General features: G+C 37.8%; 2 protein-coding genes across 2 annotated transcripts in view; both read right to left on the bottom strand.

Moving 5' to 3' along the window:
- The window catches only part of LOC121896033, a 142,432-nt gene that overhangs the window by 74,303 nt on the left and 45,223 nt on the right, over positions 1-22,906 (bottom strand). The gene's annotated exons all lie outside the window — the stretch shown is intronic.
- Positions 10,216-22,906, bottom strand: part of LOC121896023 — a 119,891-nt gene continuing 107,200 nt past the window's right edge. The window contains exons 5-9 of the mRNA XM_042409644.1: positions 13,517-13,858; positions 12,874-13,200; positions 11,981-12,082; positions 10,987-11,150; positions 10,216-10,707 (exon numbers count right to left, since the gene is read on the bottom strand). Coding sequence (XP_042265578.1) covers positions 10,630-10,707; positions 10,987-11,150; positions 11,981-12,082; positions 12,874-13,200; positions 13,517-13,858 — 1,013 coding nt within the window. The 3' untranslated portion in view covers positions 10,216-10,629. The remainder of the gene's footprint in view (positions 10,708-10,986; positions 11,151-11,980; positions 12,083-12,873; positions 13,201-13,516; positions 13,859-22,906) is intronic.

The following is a 22,906-nucleotide window of genomic DNA, read 5'->3' as shown; positions in this document are numbered from 1 at the left end:
CAGTGGTGGAAAGTACCTTTACTCAAGTATTGTAATTAAGTACAATTTTGAGGTACTTGTACTGTACTTGAGTATTGCCATTTGATGCTACTTTATACTTCCACTCCACTACATTTCAGAGGGAAATATTGTACTTTCTACTCAACTGATTTTTCCCTCTAAACTTCTCACATGATCCAATATTTCACCAAAACTCAAAGATTAGAGAAAAATTCCAAAAACTGAAAACAGATTTGTGTATCAGAACTTCTTTCTTCTTTCCGCTTTCCAAATTTCCCTCATGTTCAATAAAATGCAGATTGCCTGAGTGGATTAGATCAGGGAGTCTGAGTGAAGTACAGCAGGCATGGTGCTGTTGTCTTCAGTGGCTCCCTGTGAAGTTGTTTCATTAGTTTCTATGGTAATTCAGCACCATGATGGAAAACAAGTCACTGTAGACTCACTACCGAAATACTTTAATTCATCTGCTAATGACACAGGGAGCTTTTATACTATCATGTGTGTGATTATGGGACATGGAGAGAAGACGGAGTAAAAACAAATGAGACACAGAAAAGGAGAGGAGCGGTTGATGAGTGCGAGAAGACAGGAAGTTAGAGAGGAAATAGATAAAATAAAGAGATGATGAAAAAAAAAGATAGAGAGAGGGTTAAAAGGTTAAAATGGACAAAAAGTTAAAGACATATAGAAAGACGTCTTCTAACATGATCCTGTGATGTCCAAAGTACCAAAATATTTTAAAAGCTTGTTATATTATCCATTGTGTCAAATCTTCATCTGAAAAGTAACTAAAGCTGTCAAATAAATGTAGTGGAGTAGAAAGTACAATATTTCCCTCTGAAATGTAGAAAGTAGCATCACATGCAAATACTCAAGTAAAGTACAAGTACCTCAATTTTGAGTTCAGATTTTTTTCCCATATTTTCCTTAAATTTTCAGTTACCATACAGTGCTTGACATCATTTTATAAAAGACTGATAGTGATTGTGCACTCTTGGGAAAATTAAAATATCATAATTTGTTTTCCTTTTCACTTGATATAACCTCCAGACTCTTTATGCAGTTCCTTATTTGTAGATACCTGCAAACCTCCGTCCTGTCCGTTAAGCCAAAATCATCTTTAAACTCTTGAAAGGATTGAAAAATGTTTGCTTATACAAATCACTAACTTTCCTAATATTCTTATCCAACCACGTTTCCCAGATTTGACTCATTTGGATGCTGAAGCTTCATATTATCTTCAGATAAAGTTTTAAATAAATGTTTGCACAGAAGGAGGACTGTGGATTTTGTCCCCCATCACTTCCATTGTAAGGTCATTATGAAGGGATCTTCTAATGGTCAGTATGAACGGGAGGAGTGATTACAGCAAGAGGTGAGCAACAGGTTTAATGTTCATTTGGGCTCCTGACTGTTGTTTTAGGACACATTTGAAAAATTGTGAACCCGCCCTTTAATGTAATATCGTTCAGTGTTTTGTCCACTGGATGTCGCCATTCTACTCTGATGTATTTCTAAATAATCTGCTGCTATAACAGCCTCCACGTGTTGGCTGCAGGGATTTACTCTCATTCAGACACAAGAGTATCAGTAAGGTGCACTGATGTTGGATGGCGTTCAGGTCTTCCACACCAACCTGGGAAAACCATTTCTTTATATTCATGTTGAAACAGGAAAGTGACAAACACAATCTGAAAATACAAAACTGGAGGAACAGTGTTGTTAAGATTTCCCTTCACTGGAACTAAGAGGTCTAAAACAGGAAAAACAAGACAGGGGTGTCAACAAATGTTCATCATTTATTTACGTAAAATACTTAAGAGTTTGACTCTTTTTCCTCAAATTTTGACACCTTTTTTCAACTGTTATCACTTTATAATAACATAATTACATATTCTTTAAAAAAAATATTTCAAAAGTTTTCCATTCATTTTATTTGTACAACAATAACACATAAATGCAATGCGGATAAAGCACAAAGATACAATTCAGTGATTAAAAAAGAAAATTACTAATAAAATACTGATTTGTAATCTTGACACATTATAATGACATCAGTTAGCTTGTTCAGTACAGATAACATAAACATGAAAGATTTCATATAAAGGAATAATCACCATTTTATTTAAACGTGTGTAAAGAAACTGTCGGGTTTGACGCGTAATGCTGCTCAGACGTTTCATCCTCCAATCACAGATTTAAGCTCCTTATGTTTAAGGTTAAATACTGTTGATATAAGAGGTGACAAATGGAAATGTAACCATCTTAACGTTAACTACTTTCTTCTTCGTTCTGCTGGTTGTTGTCCTGTGTTTGGAAAAAGAAAAAGAAATTATTTGATAGAATTTGACGGTGGCATTCTCTTAAAATATACCTCAAATCCTCAATTTCAGTAGTGTTAAAATGGACAGAACCTCAGAGAAAATTGTATGAAGTGTTAGGGTTGACCAAATGAACACCAAATCACTTGTATGTGCCTCTTAAGAATGAATCTGTTCATAGTGCTTCCTGCATGAAGGCCAATATATCAGTTAAGAAAATCCCAAAAAGTAGAGTCATATCTCACATTTTGGGGACTTTGGGGTTTCTCATATTTAGTGGATGTGAACTCTGAATCTGTAGTCACAAACTCCAGCCATCAGGTAAATGCAGTGAAATGAAAAATGTAATGTTTCCCTCTGAAGTGTAGTGAAACTGAATCAGACACTCCAGAAACAGAAAAAACAGTATTCAGAACTACTGTGCTTAGTGTAACTGGATGCAGGTGGGAGTAAAAAGTGATGCAACAGTGACCTCTAGTGACCTCTGTGCATATTACATGTCCATCAATCACACAGTAGAGAGGAAGCTGCACAGTTTATATATATATGTGTGTGTGTGTGTGTATAAGATGTATATATAACATTATATACATAATACATTTAGGATTGTCAGTATTAGAGGACCTGGAATAGTTATAAAATATTAATATAACAACATGTCATCAGAGCAGCACTGTACTGTGACAGAAATAAAGAGGGAACACTTTGACATGAAGTTAGATACTAAAAACATTTTTCTAAGAGGCGTCATGTGACTGTCACAGAGATATAAGAGGAGAGAATATTACAGCCTACAGTAGGTGATGTTACAGCTGTAACACAACACGATGCTGAACAGACAGCTGCAGAGAGACAACAAGGCCGCTGTCATTGTGAGAGAAGTTTCCTAGAAACTGAAATGTAGAAGCTGCTGCTGTGAATGTCACAAATTCTCTGAAATCACTCGTACATGTCTTTTAGGAACAGATCTGTTCATACGAGTGCTGCTTGCCTGAGGCCCATTGGCTCATAAAATTCAAATTATTTTTTCTTTATTCTCCTTTCTTTGCCTCCATACACTCACACGTTCTGTCATTCACCACTCCAGTCTTCCTTTGTACTGAATATACGACCGTCTGTTATCATGTAGCTGAAGTTTCACACTTCAGTTACACCTAAACCAGCTTGTTACATGAATGAAGACAGTGAGAAGCAGCTGAATGCTTTGAAAAGGCCAGTAAGTGGACTTTTGAGCTTAGATGATTTTGTTACTAGTACTGCTCAATACTGTTTTTTAAAAGTGTATACTGTTTATGAAAACAGCCAGTCCACTTACACTGTTGTCACACTGGTGTGTCGCTTTCGTCTGCTCCTATCTGGATGCTTTGGTCCTTTGTTCTGCTGGTCTCCTACAGTCACCAAAAAGACCAAATTTGATTTATTAGCAAAGCTTGAGTTCATGTAGCCTAATACATTTTATTTTAGCTCCAGGCTACCTGCTTTTAGATACCAACTACAGGAAACCCTTTAAAGGTAAAATGACAGAGAAAGAAATACCAACATTTAAAGGAAAAGTAATTCACTGTCAGGTTAAGAATTTATATCTCCAGTTTGGGGGTTTTTATGCTTTGAAGAAGTAAAGAAAGGACAGAATTAAAGGAGAGGAAAAAAGGATGAAATATAAATGAACATAAATGAACACCAGCTGTCAGATGAAACGTAATTAAGTAAAAAGTACAGTATCAGAATCTGAAATGTGGAGTAAAAGTAGGAAGTACACACACACACACACACACACACACACACACACACACACACACACACACATACACACACACACACACACACACACACACACCCTCAAATGGCATGGACCCCTTCCGTTTGCAGTCAGATCAAGACTGTAAAACCCATGAAATTACAAATGTAGTTTTAGATTTTGTCTAAGGACAATTAATATTGTATGTTAGTATGTGTGTGTATATATCACAATATGTGTTGTTATGTACTTTAGTTATACTTTTATTCCACTGCCTTTAAGACAAGAAAGGTACCACTAACATAATCCCGTCATCCATGATAACACTATCATGTTTAGTGCCATTCTGCTTGTTTCACTTTCAGAACGCTAAAGATACTATCGAAATTGCAAAATTAGGTATCATGAAATTGTTAAATTGTAAATACTTTGATTATTGGAGTAACCGTATTCAGGAACTGTACCCACCTGTCTGTGGACAGGAGGGGACTGACTCTGCTCCCCCAGAACTCTGCAACACCTGGGATTGGCCAGGATGCACCTTCTGGGTGGGCAGACCGAAACTTTAAAACATTGTCTTATCTGAGACTCTGCGCTGTTGTTTTTAAGTTGTTTTTAGGTTTAGGCTGCTTGATGCTGGTTGTTGGTTTTCTTGCTTTCTGCCATGCTGGTGGAAAGCTTGCAGTTTGCTAGTCTGAAGATGTGAATCAGAGCAACAGGAGGTGAAACCTCAGAATGTAGAGTCATGAGTTGAGGATCAAGCCTGGGAGAGCATGAGAGCATAAGCCAGGAGCTCTCTTCCAATGGAAACTTTTCAAGTCCGGACCGGCCGACTCACTCATCATTACAAGATCCAGACTCCAGCTTTTCACCCCAGCACATCGGACTCCATTCTTTGCAAGAAGCCACCCCAGGGAGCAAGTATTCGTACAAAACCTTCACCAACTTCCTTAAACTCTGGTGCCTTCATGATTTGTAATTTCAATCAGCAATTCAGAACTAAGCTGTTGTACCATTGAATATATGAGTATTTTTCTGTGTCCAGCTGCAGTTATTTATTTTCACACTGTTGAGATCTGATGTTTCATCATGACAGAGGAAGTTGCTATAACTTTATTGTAAATGCTCCAGTCTGCACCAAACTTCTCCTGGCCTGAACACGTCTACATGACAATATTCCATCAGTGATGCAAACTGGCTGAATAGCGCCCCCTACGAAATTTCAGCGAAGCAGCCCCAGCAGCAGGCAAAATAGTGGATAAAGGAAGTGATGTTTATTTCCGTCTTGCACTGTCTGAAAACAGCCCAGGTCTGAAGACATCTACATGCCCGTGACAGAAGCCCTTCGATTGCGTTGCAGCCTGACGTACGCGGAGGCGCGAGGGCCCGTTCAACGCTTTGTTTCTAATTGACCTCTCTTGTGTGGTCAATAAGGAAGACTATTTCCCTATTGGTGGTAACAAAGTCTCTGGGCAAAAAACCCCCAATACTCACTCCCATCCAGTTTTTGATGAATTTAGCCTGCAGTTGAAATGGTTCTCATCAGCTGCTCGCCACTCAATTAAAATATATGTGTGAGGGGAGCTTCAGTGCTTTTAACCCATGCTGCTGGTTGATGTTTGTGATACATTCAGTTAGTTTTTCACTACATGTAGAGCTAACTTTGTGTAGTCTGTGTTAGCATCATCACTGCAACAAGCTATGAATATGTGTCATATATTAGCCAGAGCTGACTGATACCTATCAGGTCGTGTGGTGAAAAACCTTTTTCTGAAATACAAGGATGGAATTCACCTCTAAACAGTAATTTTAATGGTTTCCAGCAAGTTTTTTTAAATTTCTAAATACTGAAAAAGGTCCACATGCAAGCTATTAGGATATTGTGTCTACATGTTTTCTGCCTCCCTGCTGCGCTGGATCCTTTGTTTTTTGTAAATGGAAAACCTGTTGATACTAATAACAATGCATTTATTGAACTATGTTTTGTATGTGAAATCTTAATCTGCACATCAACTGTAGCTGTCAAATAAATGTAGGAGATTAAAAAGTTATATTTCCCCTTTGAAATGTAGTATAGTAAGTAGATGCAGAACATAAAAACACTCAAATACCTCACATTAACTGAGTAAATGTACTTACTTTCTGACAGCTGCCCTCTGACCTTTTTAAAGAAGCATACAAACATGGGAAAGAATATTGTAACCCTGGTGTGTATCCTCAGCACCAGGTGGAGGACAAGCTGCAAAAAAGATAAAAATTCACCTCACTTTAAAATCCATTTGCATTTAATCCTTGTGTTGTTGTTGTTTTTTGTGTTGAACAAAAATTGGAAAATTGCTTTTTTTTTTTACACATGAAAACTGTGAACCACCATATTTAATCACATGAAAATCTTGCCAAACATATTAAAATTATAGGAAAGGCAACCACATTAGAAATTTGAATGAAATGTAAAGAACAAAGCTTTCCAGCACTTTGTGCTTTTACCCTCAGGGAGGCGCTATAGACAAGTAATAGCCACCAAAAATATGTACAGCTCCTCTTTCTTGCCAAATGCTGAACCTCATTATGATTTCATAAACACCAAGCTACTGTTTTTAAAATCATGTTGTATGTTAATATGTTCCTGCTGTTTGTCCTCATCAGTTGTCTTGAACTGTTTTTGAATGACAGCAAATAATAAAAAACTATGGACACTGGCAGGTGCAGTTGAATGAATACATGAATCAACCAGACCAACACTGTATGGAAGCAAAGAAAGGCTGAAATTATTTGAATTTTATGAGAAACCACCTAATTGTGAAATTTAATCATAACTGAATGTTTTATGTTGAAATTGAAACACTGACGTAGATTTTATGAGTAAAAGAGATGATGTATTTTGTATTTGTTATTAATTTGTAGAGATCTGTTTTGACTTTGACATTAAATGATCTGTTTCTGTTGACCAGTGTCAAAAAACAAATCGCCTTTGATTCAGAGACATGAAAAATTACAAAGGGGTGAATATTATACAGATACTGTATATCTATACACACTCACTGAGCACTTTATTAGGAACACCTTGAAATCAAATAAAATCCAATACAACAGCTCTCCACAGCTGCGATGGCTGTGGCTCAGGAGGTAGAGCGGGTCGTCCACTAACTAGAAAATCGGTGGTTTGATCCCCAGCTCCTCCAGTCCGCATGCTGAAGTGTCCTTAGCCATCAGTGTGTGAGTGTGTGTGTGAAAGGGTGAATGTTGGCATGTAGTGTAAAGCAGTTTGAGTGGTCAAAAGACTAGAAAGGCACTATAAAAATTTACCATTCATACATTTTCAGTTTTTGTTGACATTGCCAGAAAGGTAATAATTCAACTTTATGTTTATTATTGAGGTTGTAGTGGGTGGTGGTGTACTGGAGTGTGTTATATTGAAAAGTGTAATAAATACATGTAATCAGTGTGTGCACTTCCATCCAACAATAAAATGACATTAATACCATGCATATACAAAACATCAAAATAGAACAATTTAAGTAGGTTGACAAATAAAACAACACAATGTCAGTTCATCTAAACACACATTGCAAAGAAGTTACAAAAAATATATATATTTTGCTTAATTATTTTGCAGGCCTGTCTTTAAGATATAATAACACCTCCAGCTTCTTTTTAAAACCTTGTTTTGTAGATTCTTGAGATATAAAATGTGACAAACTGTTCCAGTGAGATAGTTACTTCATAGATATGGTCTTTGGTTAGGGTAGCATGACCCCTCTTCACCTACCTTGTTTGGTAATGTTTGGCAATAATTTAGCAATTATTGCTGTTTATCCCATGCAGGACATTGTAGTTCTACAATTCATTCTGTACAGGATGCCATTTTTTTTAAAGTTTACTTTCACTACTTTGTAAGGTAAGCAGTGTTAATGGAAGCCTACATCATCCTAAATATCTGGGCTAAAAACACCCATCTTGTCAATCTGTTCAATTATTGTGAGATGTTAATGTCTGTCTTTGGAGGAGTGCTGGATCTGTTTTATACAACTTTCTGCAACCTGGAGACAGAGGGCCTACTCAATCCAACAATGATATCCAAATGTGTGCACTGCACTGGATCTTTCTTCTGCAAATCGATAGGCATCTGCATTTGTTCAAGGAGGGCTGGAACCACCATTGAGGGGAATCGGTCACCACACCAGCTACAGTCTCAAAACCAGCGTTACAGTCAAGATGTCAGTTGGCTGTCCTCAAATGTGGGCGTTATCCCACCTGCCTTGTTTAGTCCGATAGAATGGAACTCCAGTGTTTTTCCCCTCTTGGTTCGGTTTGTTTGTTCAGCTGTGAAACCAGCAGTCACACTCAGTGAGGAGGTGGACTCTCTCGGTGACAAACAAACTCTGGAGTGGTTCATTTGAACTTGAACAAACCAAGACCCGACCTGACTGCTGGCGTGCATTTTGGGATGGAGCAGCTCCCGTAGTTCAGGTGAGTGTTATGGACTTGTAATTAATAACAAAGAAGCAAGCGTTAACAAAGAAGCAACTCGTTAACGTTAGCAACTGGTATTTAGCAACACAGAAACAAAATGAGTGGAGTGTTGACATGGAGCAACAAGGTAATACATTGCCTTCTGCATATTTAGCCCAAACAAGCTCTACAATAAAGAAGAAATGCCAAAGCTGCTGAAGGCGCTCCATGCCCATGTTGGAGACAGGATTCGCCAAATGTGTTTGTACAATAAAGCCAGAGAGGAAAAAAAAAAAAAACAAGTAAACATGTCCTTTTTCCAACTTTCAACCTAGCAATCTGTCTGACCAATCAGCTGACATGTGACCATGTGTGACATGACCATGTGAAAGCAAACTGAACCAAGTGAATAAAGTATCAACTGTGTCACTACTCAACTGCAAACAGACTACAGGTGTTAAAACACAGAACACCATCTTACAAAAAGAGGCAGTAAGTAGTAACAGTGTGCAGTTAAAATGAAGTCGACAAACAAATTTTGAACAAGTGAATTTTATTAACAATATTGCAGTCCTTAATTACTCCATGGTGTCAATGTCAGTGCTCAAATCTGACTGAAGCCAGAGTAGGAGGAGGATATGCCTATCATCAGGTCTCAATGAAAATCTTCATAGTTTGATTTATTCTGGAAAGCAAGTTGATGACTGTGATTGGACACAATCAATCATTTCTACCTCCAGGTTTGAGGAAAGAACAGCTCAGCCAGTCCAGTAAAAAGTACCTTTAAAAACATAAAATAATACAAAATATATATATACACATACATACACCATATATATATATATACATATATATATATGTATGTATTTATACACAAACTTAATTTTGAAATCCTGTCAATGCTAATGTGTAACAGTTTTATGCTTTAAGTTACCGGTACCTCAACACTAGATGTCACTAAATCCTAAACACTGGTCCTTTAATGCTTTACATCAAGACAGCTTTCAGTGGGACTGTTGCTGAGCTGCTGTAGTTTTACAGTTTGACCTGTTGTTTGTCTGTGATTATGTGACCAACAACCATTGGTGACCAGTCAAATCAGTTTCTTTGGAGTAGCCTGAATGAGCAAAGAACTGTTTAGCTGTTTTCAACCAAACGCAGACACTGAGACACTTATTTATGTTCAGGGTTGGTTGGCCACATGAAGCACTTTTTTCTAATTTTGTGTGTTGATGTATTATCAAACATAATCTCTGCCTGGATGATGATCACAGTAATGAATGAAGCTACATTTCTGTGTGTCTCTGCAGTGGGAGGGAGGAGGTCGGGGTGGATGGGGGGCTACAAGATGCAGGACTGTGACAGCAGAGACCCGGGTTCACATCCTGAGTCCTGTGTGTGTTCAGGTTTGGTTCAGGTTAGTGAAAGATGCTGCTGTGGCTTAAATGTTCATAAACATGTTGAGCTTCAAGTTACTGCAGACTTTTTTCTGTATTAAACAGAGACCAGGATCTTTCTCTGACCTGAACCAAGTGCTGCCAGAGTCTGAACACAACCACAAACACTTTCATACTGCTGGAGTTTCTACCAGCTGATATTTTACTGCAACATCAGATATATTGTGGGAAAAAACAACAACCAGGTATGTTGTCTCTGAACATTTTATTCATGCATTAACTATAACATTTTTGCAATTTAAATACATGAATTAACAATATTTTCTCATCACTTTGAGAGAAAATGTGATTCAGCAGTGTTATGTTTCTAACAAAATGTGTGCTGTTGCAATTTAGTCGAACATGAATGTAATTTGGCTTTAAGTGTAGAAGAACAATATCAAACAACATCTACATTTTTGAAGACAGAATGAACATTTCAGAATAAGCAAGTAAGAAGTTGAACATTCTTAGAAACATGATCAGTTCTGTATCATCAGCATAGAGGTGAAAAATAGCATGTTTAGTTGATAGCATGGTTAGTTAATATCTGCCGATTAAACAGAAAAAAGAAAGAAAGTAGAACAAACTGGAACCTTGCAGCACATGTTAACCTGCACAGTACAGAATCCAGATCCAAATCCAAACATCATCATGTGTTTGCTGTGAGTGCAGAGTAGGTTTAGTCCAGATCCAGGTTCTGGTAGATGTTGTCTTCATACATGGAGACTGGAGGACAGTTCTTATGGCTGACAGATAACTGAAAATATAACAGTAATGTTATATCAACTAATATAGCAGTATCCACAGTAACAGCCCAGATATTGTGTTCCTCAATTATTTGATGATATTTTAGTGATAACAACTGGACAGGCCAGAGGTCTATTAACAATAATTATGATTTTATTTAATTATACTTTTGTTCATACTAGTGAAGTAGTTGCAGACATGAGATTGTTTATTCCTAACTGCAAAAATAAAATGTATAAATGCCAACAATAAGAGATAACATGAGACATACAGAGTTAAAGGAAGTCACCTCCATGTTTCTGCTGTCTGAGGTTCCTCTAGTGTTCAAACCAGAGTTCCTCCTCTTCTTCAGTTTGTAGAGGAGCAGCAGAACAACAGCCAACAGCACAACAATCACAGGCACACATACAACCAGAGGCCAAAAGTCACATGGACGAGAGACCTCAGAGATGGCTGGAAAGGAAGAGAGAGAGAGATATGTAGTAGTTTAAAAGTCTGGGATCTTTTGTCTTGTACTAGAAGCTTAAAGGTTCCCTGTGGAGTTTTTGACCACAAGTAGCTTGTTTTTACGTGTGGATATACGTTGTGCACACGTTGTTGACGTGATACACAATCCTGCCAGTGGTTTCACATCATCCCATTGATCTACAGGATGCAGGAACCTGCCCAGAAACACAGCAATGCACCAACAAAAGCAGGAGAGAGGAAGACCACAAGCAATGCAAGATTTAAAACACTTTAAATAATCAGCTTTACAAATATTTTATGATTGAGGAAACATATTCAACACTTATGTTGGACCTAAAGGATACACTCAACATGTTTTGGTGAGTAACACTGAATATAAATATTACCTTGTTTACAAGAAAACTACACAGGGAACCTTTATCAAAAATGAGATCTTCCTGTTGAAAAAACATCTCAGACTTTGGTCTGAATGTTTCTTGACTTGTCATGTGCTGACATCACATGTTAATAATTATCTTACATCATTAGAAATGTAGGATGTGTTTAAACATTAGACGTGAAGATAACAAGGAAATTTATTGTAAAATTGAATGTGAAATGTTTTCTTCTAGGTGCTGAACTGTCTTATGTGCTGAAACACATGTTGGACCATCTTGTTATTCTTATTAGACAACGTTGTTATGCTGAATTTGACTGTTTTAAGAGGACGTTTTGTTGCAGAGAGACAGTGATGGACAGATGGACAGACATGAACTGTCCTGTACCTGTAAACTGCTCTGTGGTTTCAGGGAAAGATGATGAAGGTGTGGAGCTACCTGAACTGGAGATTAAACTCTGTGTTGTTGTTGGTGTGGAGGCTGATGGGACTGATGTTGGAAAAGGTCGGAGAGTCCAGTTTGGTTTTGAAGTGATTGGAGCTGTGAACAATGAAAACACATTGAAACAATCAGATACTGAATCAATAATGCAGAGAAATGAGATGCTGCTCTAGACAGAAAGATCATATTGACAGCATCCATCACATACACAAGAAATACGCAGCATTAAATATGTTAATGAAGTAAATGATTAAGAATATTTGAAGTGGGTTTGTTCTATTAATCACAAGAAATTATTGTTATTTGATTTTTGATTACAGAAGAGTAAGAAAATAACATCCACAGGTTGGTTTTCTGACATTAAACATAAAAGCACAAATGTCTGAAAAGGTTTTTAAAAATTGTACAAACTGATTGTTGTAAATTTAAAAACTAACATTATAAAGGCAACACATTTTACATCAGATTACTTTGTGACTCTACAAATGAATTTCATCTTTAGAAACATTTTAGAGTATGATGTCTTGAACATTAAGGAACCTGAGGAACCGTTCTTCTCTATGTTACCTAATGTTAATAGAAATATAGAAAAGGTCCCAGGTTGGACAACTAGTATGACTCTGCCAACCTCAGCACTCCTCTTGTCGTCACAAATCAACTTCTGGCTGTAACCCGAAAAATAAAATATTTGTTTCTGTCATGTCATTTCCATCAACTCTTTAAATTTTGTATTCAGAATTCTTTTTTTTAACATATGTTTTGGACATTTTATGGCTCTATTTGATAGTGATAGTGGAGAGAGACAGGACATGTGGGAAAAGAGAGCAGAAGAATGCTTGCTGTTCAGGGCATTAGTGGAATGTGAACAGAAAATTAAATATAAAACTCACCATCTACAACAATGATCGAGAACGTGTTGGATGAATCTGGAGATGAAGCTCTGCCGTAACCACACCTGTACCGTCCTGTGTCTGACTTCTTCAGCTGTGTGATGGTCACATACAGTCCAAATGCAGATCCTTGTGTATATTCAATGCTGTATCTGCCATTCTGAGCTCTGTTCTCTTCTGTTTCAACCAGGATGTCTTCTTCTTTTTTACATTCATCCTTACAGAAGAACTTCCTGCTTCCATAGACAGTATTGCTGCATCCTTTTGTGGTATTTCCTCCCACAGTTCCTGCACGGATGAAACGAGTGTTGTCATCCAACGTTGCAGCTGAAAAGTTGAACAATCAACAGTTACTGTCTGTACTTCCTGTAAGATGCTGCAGTCTGATCACAATATTTCCTGCTTCACATTTACACAGATCCACAGAGTCACACTGGGAGCTGCCCAGTTCAACCAGTCTGACTGCTGGAGTAATGATTTCATCCAACATTGATACACTGAGTCAATATATCATAAACGTCTCACATTCTTCAACAATTTAATTAAATTCAATCTGACTTAATTTATTCTTAAGCTTCAGAATCATTAAATGGGATGAACATAGTAAATATATCAGGTTTTATGACTTTCAGTAGAAACTCACCATCTGTAACTATGAGGTCAAAGTCACAGTAAGAATCTGGGACTGAAGATCCACCCAAACCATATCTGTACCGTCCTGAGTCTGACTTGGTCAGCTGTGTGATGTACACAGTCACAATTCTTCTTCCAGAAGATCCGTCTTCATATCTGATGCTGTATCTGCCACTCTGAGCTGTGACACCATCTGTTTTAATGAGAATGTCTTCTTCTTTACATTCTCCTTTACAGAAGAACTTGGTGCTTCCAGATGAAGTCAAGTGGCAACTCAGTGAACCACTTCCTCCTTCAGCTCCAGCAAAAAGGTCTATTGCATTGACGAGTCCAGTGTTTCCATCCTGCAGTGCTGTTGGAAAGATGAACAGTGAATACTGATGATCAATACTTTGTGTATTGTAGACTTACTGTAAACAGACTGCAGATTAATGAAGGCTAATCCATCAGTTCACAGAGAAGCAGAGATGATACAGAGGCAGCCATTAGCAAAGTTTTCACTGATTGTACAGCAGTTGCTGTTGTTCTACTTGTAGCTGCAGTTGTAGTCACAGTGTCTCTGTGTAACGTGTGTTTTTCAGTGTTTTTCTTTCATACTTTCTAATATCAAACACATTAATGAGCAACAAATATTCATGATGGATGGTTCATATGTTTTGTTAAATTAGATTATGTTTAATTCAGTTAAATTACAAGATTAGATTATAGAGATGTTGTTATTAGTAACACAAATCTGACATTTGTTAAAATGAACACAATGAATGTCCAGAAGCAGTTTGTGCTGCAGCTTTACAGACACAGTCAGGTAATCAGTCCTCACCTGATAAGAAGCAGAAGAACAGAACATGGTGGATATTCATTCTGAGTTTGATCCTGATGCAGAAAATCATCAAACTGTCAGAGAACTGCCTCTATATGTCTGTCTGATCAATCAGGAAGCTGACGATGATTTAAGTTAACATTCCTTCCTCTTCCTCTTTCTCTCTCTCTCTCCCTCTCTCTCTGTGTTTGCAACATTACGACGATGATGATGGTGGTTAAGGGTACATTACTGAATGAATCATTTTATTTTTGACCCCATTATATGACCTCATACAAATCTTTACATACTGTATAATATCCCAGGAGATATCCAATGATGAAGATTAAATAAATAGCAGGAGTTATAACCATTTATTAAATATCAGTATACAACTTATAAATGCTAAATATGGGAACGATGTTAAAGTCAAGTGTTACCAATAGATATTCAAACAAATTGAAAGAAGCAATAAGAAAATGTTCAGTGAAGTGTTTGTTCAGAAAAAGAAAAATAGATCATTGAGAGATATTTTGACTCTAACTGAGACTTGGTGAGAGGAGTGTGTTCCTCTTTGTGTAAAAGTAAACTTCCTTATTTCTAAAATGCTTCAGACAACCTCTAGAACCAAAGTGTCCTGGGTGTTAACTCAAACCAATGAATGTGTTTGTTCCCTTCAATTTGCTTCTCAAGGTTTCTCATGAGCTCTAAAATGTATTGCTCATTTCTTTTCTTTTTTACAGAATAACACAACTATTTGTAAATTAAGAGACATATGATGTGAACAGCTGTATTTATTATTTATGATGGGTTATAAATATGTAGACTTTACTTGCCTAAGAAATAGACCTAACAAGAGCATTTACTAGAACTCTGAAAGTGTCAGACATGAACACTGACTTGAAGCTGACTTGAAATTTGTTGGGAAATAAAAAAAGATTCAGTGAAGAAAACAGTGAAAGACTGCAGGACCTCTAGAGGCACGAGGCTCTGTGCAGCAGCAACATTCACACCACTTGCAGCAGTTCTGGGAGAAGTAAACTGTAAAATTCATGATGCAGCTGTTTTGATGTGCAGTAAGAACAGCTCTGACTGAAGTCACTTTTAAATCCTAAACCTTTTATATTAAATTTAAAGAAGCAAAGTAAAAGTTTAGTGAATGTCCACACCCTCGACCAGTTTAGATTAAAGGTTCATATTTTGCTTTTTTTGTTTGTTTTTCTGTCATTTATATCTGGGGATGCACGATATTGGTCCGATATGCCGATATTTTCCATCTCATTTTTGCCGATATGATGCTGATACCAATATATGCACACATTTTTTCCACCTGGCTCAGGAGACTATTACACATACATTCATAGATTGTACTAAGTTTGATTAAAAAAGACAATATCTGAAGGAAGAATTTAGGAAGACTGGAGTTCAGGAGCTCAACATTAAAACTTTAATGAACTTGCTGAGAGGGTCAAGCAGTTTTTTTGAGTTTATTAAACAGACAGGATTGATGGGTCGGATTTAATCTCTGGTTCACACACCAAAGCAGCAGGTGGCGATAATGCACCTAATACACTGTTTGCCAATCTCCAGTATAAACTGAAAAGAAGAAGTTTTTTCAAATAGAGTGGTACATCCTGTCAGCCGAGGTGTTTCCTATCTGTGCAGCTGAACACAGCAGCTCCTCCATGGACTGTTTCACCCTGATGGTCCCGGTGCTTCCTCCACAGGCTCCACTTCACTCAGCTGCCTGACAGACCTGATACAGTCCGTGGAGGGAAGCACAGCGAGGCGACAGAAGAGAAGGCAACAAATCGGCCTGTCATATCAGCAGAAATGTTCATTTCTGGCTAATGCCAATATTTCATTTTAAAGCCTTTATTGGCCGATATCGCTGACATATGTCAATGCTGCCTGTAAGACAAAGCCCAGGTTTCAGCTGCCCTGCTCTGCGTTTGCAAAGTTTTTTTTACTTTCCTGACAAGATGACGTCAGCTCATCCCATGTTAACATATGTGCGTCTGTTCTGTAATCTTTGTTGCTAATGTTGTTACTAAGGTTGTTACTAAGGTGGTTGCTAAGGTGTTTCCATGTGTTGTTCACGTTTTCCACTCTCATATTTCAGATCTGATTCAGCTCCAACATGTACGGATGGATTTGAGAAGTTGACATTTGGAGTAAAGAAGGAGAAAAAGAAGTGAAATCCTGCTACTATAGTTGGTTTACGTAGCCTCTGGAGCCGGAGGAAGCTTCCTGAAGCTGACCAATCAGAACAGAGTGGGCTCATCAGGAGGCGGACCTTAAAGAGACAGGCGCTAAAACGGCCTGTTTCAGACAGAGGCTGAACTGAGGGGCTGCATAAAGGACCAGTAGAAGATAAATAAGGAGTTTTTAACTGGAAATCATGCAAAGATATTCCAGTAGAGCCCCAGAATATAAATATACACCTGGATATGTGCAATATACGTGTTCTCTCTAATTCTTTTAAATCCGTCTGATGCACTTTGCTCCAGTTTCCACTATCAGGAGGCATCTGTCTAGACACCACTGGGGTGTTCTTACATAGAAAGTTGGACACAGGTGTCACTTTGGCCGAGCAAACGCTGCTGTTGATGGGCCACACAAAGGTAGTTTTCTCAGTTCAACAAGCATTTCATTTAAACTAATCAGCAGCTGCCTCATCTTGAGGCTGAAGAACATTAAAGTGCTACAGACGGCCACTAGCTGCTCCAACTGACTCCCATTCAAAAAGCCTCAACTTCTCTCTGGAAATATGGAGTCAATCATTGTTTTCAGTGAGTCATTCTGGTCTCAATCTCTAAATTCAGGCCCTCTAATAAGTGTGCTGGTGGTCATTTTGGAAATTATTGCTTTGTCAATAAGATTTGAAGACTTATAGTAGCTTTGATGTCTGCTGTGTGGACGATGATTATTAGCTGTTATTGACAGTTGGCTCCAGGAGTCACACTGAGTCACACTATTGTCACAATATTTCACTAAGTTTAAAGTTACTTGATTATGACACCTGCCCTGTTAGCACAGTTTTGCTGAAGTAACTAACATTAACCCAAGTTTGCAGCACTCGATGTTCCCAGTAAGCTCCATCTGTGATATGAAAACATCACTTTTCCACAGAGCTGGAAAGAAATAAAAAGTGTGAGTCCTGGTCATATCAGAAGAGAGGAGATAAAACTTAGCCCAACCATAAATGACGCTCACACTGAGCTGAAATGAAACGAGTAGACATAAATTAGGTAAATAACTCTCCTCTCTTCTGTTTCACCGCAGGCGAGGCTGAGAGCTCGGTGTGTGTGTGTGTGTCCTCTAAAATAGATCAGTGAGAGATATCTTGGCTCTTACTGAGACTTGGTGAGAAAGAGGATGACAAAGGGTGTCTGGTACACACGACTCAAACAAACAGTTCCAAAAAACAAAGTCTTTCCTTGCAGGTTCAGTACACGGGCAGGTAGTCAGAATAAGGCAACGAGACAAAAGGACTGGGCTAAGGCAGAGTCAAAAGACAGATCTGGAGTCAAAAAACACTAGAGGTCAATAACTGGAATAATAATGCTGGAACGCTTGCTAAGAAGGCTAAGATGAACTGGCACAGGGAGCAGGGATCACACAGACTAAATACACAAGGGGAGTGAGGGTAATGAGACACAGGTGGAAGAAATTAGGGGATGATGACAAGGACAGGAGCGGGAAACACACAAGGGCAGGAAGTGGATCTGAAACAAGAGGAGAGTTAGAAACCAAAATAAAACAGGAAATGCAGAACTAAATGAGAAAGAAAAAACAAAACATAACCTAAAGACAGGATGAGTCATGACAGAGGAGTGTGTTCCTCTTTGTGTAAAAGCAAACTTTCTTATTTCTAAAACCCATCAGTCAACCTTCAGAACCAAAGTGTCCTGGGTGTTAACTCACACCAATGAATGTGTTTGTTCCCTTTAATTTGCTTCTCAAGGTTTCTCATGAGCTTTAAAATGTATTGCTTATTTATTTTTCTTTTCTTTTTTTGTAGAATAACACAACTATTTGTAAATTAAGAAACATATGATGTGAACAGCTGTATTTATGATTTATGATGGATTATAAATATGGAGACTTTATTTGCCTAAGAAATACACCTAGCAAGAGCATTTACTAGAACTCTGAAAGTGTCAGACATGAACACTGACTTGAAACTAATTATTTTAGTGTGTTGTGAAATAAAAAAGATTCAGTCAAGAAAACAGTAAAACCAAATTTAACTAGCTAAAACTGTTCAGATGTAATTCTTCATTAGAGGATCAAAGCAAAATAAACATATGATCACGATCAGTTCTCCAGATCCTCTGCGTTGCAAAGCTGCTGTGCTGATCCAGTTTGACCTGCTGTGTGTCTGTGGTCACCTGCCTTCCTGCTTCACTGCCTTGAGTTGAGATGGTCAACTAGAAGTCTGTTTATTGAATTTAAAAGTAAAACTGTCTTTCACTCAACCAGCCTGTCTGAGTGTCTGCATGAGGGTTCTGCTTCCTGTTGTCTAAACTGGTTTGTTACAGTACAAACTGGCCAAATGTGGACGATCAGCACGTCAACCATGAAAATGGAGATGTGAAACTTCATATTAATTCTATGATTTAAGAGTATCAGAGGAGGTTTTCTGATTAAAGAGACTGGGTTCCTGAAGCTCCACACTGTCAGCCAAAGAAACTGAGTCCTTTAAGTGAATTTAGGAAGAGTTTCATAACGACTCAGTAAAGTAGTTTTGATAAACCTCATTAAAAGCTTCTCATAAATATCACATTATAAAGTGACAAATAATGATTACAGGCCAGAAAACATGTGATGCAACATGTGATGTCAAACAGGAAAAGGAACAAAGATGAGCAGCTCAGATTAAGAAGCTGCAGCGTTCTGAACAATTTGAATCAAATGTTAAACTTCTCTGTGTGTAAATGTCTTTTTCAATACGACCACTAGGAGGCACCAGAGTCAGACACTTTTAAATTACCGTATTTCCCCTAATAGTAATTTAATAGTTATTTACCTCAACTACTGAGGGTACCTGGCCCTTAGCTTTAGCATGCTCATAGATTTATGCTCACCAGTTTAGCCAAGTTACTCTGGTTACCTTGGTAACTCATTTTGATGTTGTGTCGCTGCCATCAGTATTATTGAATATGAGCTGTTATCCACTTATAAGATGATATCACATCTCCACCATCCCCCTCCCCTCTCTGTGACAGTTGGTTAGAGGGCTACACATGAACTCATAGAACCAGAGTTACATCCAGGTAACTATTATTTATGCTTAACTGGCATGTACATTATATAACAGGCATCAGGAGTTTATCCACACGGCTTTTAATTGACCACCAGCCACTATTAGAGGAAATACGGTACACACATACTGTCTGTAAAATGACTCACTATGGTGGACACAGATCTTCTTATTGCTGCTGGAGCAGCAGTCATGTCCTGTCTAAAGACTGAGATCTTTTTTGGTTGTAAATGTGTCCAAAACAAAAGAAATAGTCATCTCACTAGAACACACAGACAGTTCCAACAATCATTCTTGACTTCAGTAAGTGTTGAACTCGTCCAGACCTTCAAATACTTGGGAACTGTGTTTGATGATGTGAGGGGTCAGTGGATATCAGTAAGATATATTTGTTAATGAGGGCATTCCCTACTGTTAAATCAGGCTGCAACAATGACATGACATTGAGATTTAGTGACAGTACAGATGTTATTGTGAAAAAGACTCAGTAGTGTCTATCCTGTAAACTAAACTCCTCCATTTACATTTGTCAAAAGGACAAGAACCCATTGCAACATGTTGTTAACTTCAGCTCTAAAATTATTGGCAAAACACAAAGATCCCTGTTACAGCTTAATACTGAACAAGTCCTCAACAAAGCAGAGAAGATTGTCAGCAACCACACACATGATGTCCTCTATGACTACTTTAACCTGATACCATCAGGAATGTGTTTTATATCTCCTGCATGTAAAACAAACAGAAGGAAGTTTGGCTTTATTCCATCAGACTTATGAACAGTACAAGAAATGGTCAGTTTACCTCATGTATGATTGATTCTTCTGACATAATATGGGCCTTTGTGGTGTTGGATATTGTTGACCAGCTACAGACCGGCCTCAGCCATTAAATTCTTTCTAACACTGTCATATTTTTATTTTTTAGATTGTTTTCATGTGTGTAAATTAATTGTATATGTGTACTTGTTTGCCTCAAAGTGCCCCTTGAGGGACGAATAAAGTATTTTCAATTGAACTGAATAGAAATCAGGATTCTCTTGGCTTTCATTACTTTCACTACTTAATGTATCAGACCAAGTCACATTACAAAATGTGACTTGGTCTGATACATTAAGTAAAAACTGAGCTGCTCTGACTTCTTCATGTGTTGCTCAAAACGAGTCTGTCTCCTAGAAATGACCTTCAATATACGACTAAACTGTTTCACAGTGATGCTGCTTTATGAAACATAATCTCTGTCTGGATGATGTTCACAGTGAGGTTTGTTGAATGAATGAAGCTACATTTCTATGTGTCTCTGCAGTGGGAGGGAGGAGGTCGGAGTGGATGGGGGGCTACAAGATGCAGGACTCTGACAGCAGAGACCTGGGTTCACATCCTGAGTCCTGTGTGTGTTCAGGTTTGGTTCAGGTTAGTGAAAGATGCTGCTGTGGCTTAAATGTTCATAAACATGTTGAGCTTCAAGTCACTGCAGACTTTCTCTGTATTAAACAGAGACCAGGATCTTTCTCACCACAAACACTTTCATACTGCTGGAGTTTCCACCAGCAGAGATTTTACTGCAACATCAGATATTTTGCTGAAAAAAAAAAACAACAACCAGGTACTTTGTCTTATCATTTCACTCATAAGTTCAGTACGAACAGGGGTTCGTCAAGGGTCAGTGCTTGGTCCACTTCTCTTCTCATTATATACTACCACACTTGGCACAATCATCCACTCCCATGGTTTCTCATACCATTGCTATGCTGACAACACTCAGCTCCTGGACCCTCCCGTTGCCCCAGACCACCAGTTTAAGATCCTGTTCATTAATTTGTTGCAAATTTATTTTTGTTTGTTTTTTTTTAATCACAGCTTTGGTTTCTTTAAAATTGTTTTGTTCAGTCATGGAGTAACAGGTCAAATCAGCAGGATTTTAATTGCTGAAAGTATGGAAACCTGATCACTGTACTCTAAAAAATGTAAAAGAATATTTGTTAAATATTGTTCAGAAATTAAATTATTAATTTTAATCATGTAAAAAATCATCATACAAAGTTGTCAGGGCTTAATCATCTCTCCAAGGTGCTGATAGAACTAGAAGTTGTGCAGATTTATTTCTTTCTTCAGTTTAATCATTGTTTTCACCTCATTTATTTCCTCATGTGTTCCTCATGTCCTCATGTACTGATGCAGCAGGAAAGTCGATCCATGTCTGATCTGTTGTTGAAATCCATTTTTTAGGTCTTGACAGACACCCTCAACCTGACGGGTCTGTTTAAATACCTACATGTATTGCCACGATTATTCAAATAATTAGACGATTTCATTCGTCATTACTGCGGTTAGTTGATTCTGAAATATTATGACTAACCATTATGACGTATTTTTTAAAATATGTTAATGTACATGATAATCTTTCACATTGTAATCCTTGTATTTGTAATCTTTTGCATGTTTGCGCACTTCTGCGCGTCTGTGTGTGTGTAACAAGCAGAGTGCACGTTTTGCACCCGTCTATGAAGGCTCATATAACTGTCTTAATAATGCGCCCTTAAAATAACCGTGAAACGCTGAGCATTTGACTCCAGACCAGGTTTTTGTTGGTCAATAGTGCAATCGCATTCTGCTGCCTCAAGATAGCGATGCACCAACAATGCGCCTGACCACACCTCATTTTAAGACACACACCCATGGCTGCTCAGATGGGCGGAAGTGCATTTGCTATTTAAACAAAGTTGGCGCTTGACTCCCGTCACAACTATGTTGGTCTTAAACTAGCAAAGACACTTGTGTCATGCTTGGGCGTAAGAAAGGGCCCACAGAGTTAAAGGAAGTCACCTCCATGTTTCTGCTGTCTGAGGTTCCTCTGGTGTTCAAACCATAGTTCCTCTTCATCTTCAATTTGTAGAGGAGCAGCAGAACAACAGCCAACAGCACAACAATCACAGCCACACATACAACCAGAGGCCAGAAGTAACCTGGGTGACATAGAAGATGGTTGGTAAAGACATAAGAGTCAGCTGGGAAAGAAGAGAGAGAGAGACATGTAGTAGTTTAAAAGATAGATAGATAGATGTTAAGGGTTATTTGTTTTTAAATGTAAAACTGAGCTGATCTCATTACTGGACCATTAAGATTGAAGACACGTTGTTATTTACAGTATATGCCTGCAATTTATGTTTTTTTTTAATTAATATGAATAAGAAGAAACTTTTTTTTATTGTAACATTTATTGTAACATTTATGGTAAGAAACTGTTCATGTAGTTTACAATAGCAACACTAAAAATAATTATAATAATACTAAACTTTATTTATAGAGCACCTTTCATGACATAAAATGCAGCTCAAA

The sequence above is a fragment of the Thunnus maccoyii genome, chromosome 4, assembly GCF_910596095.1.
Source record: "Thunnus maccoyii chromosome 4, fThuMac1.1, whole genome shotgun sequence".
Taxonomy (NCBI): Eukaryota; Metazoa; Chordata; class Actinopteri; order Scombriformes; family Scombridae; genus Thunnus; species Thunnus maccoyii.
This window is presented reverse-complemented; position numbering and strand designations above follow the sequence as displayed.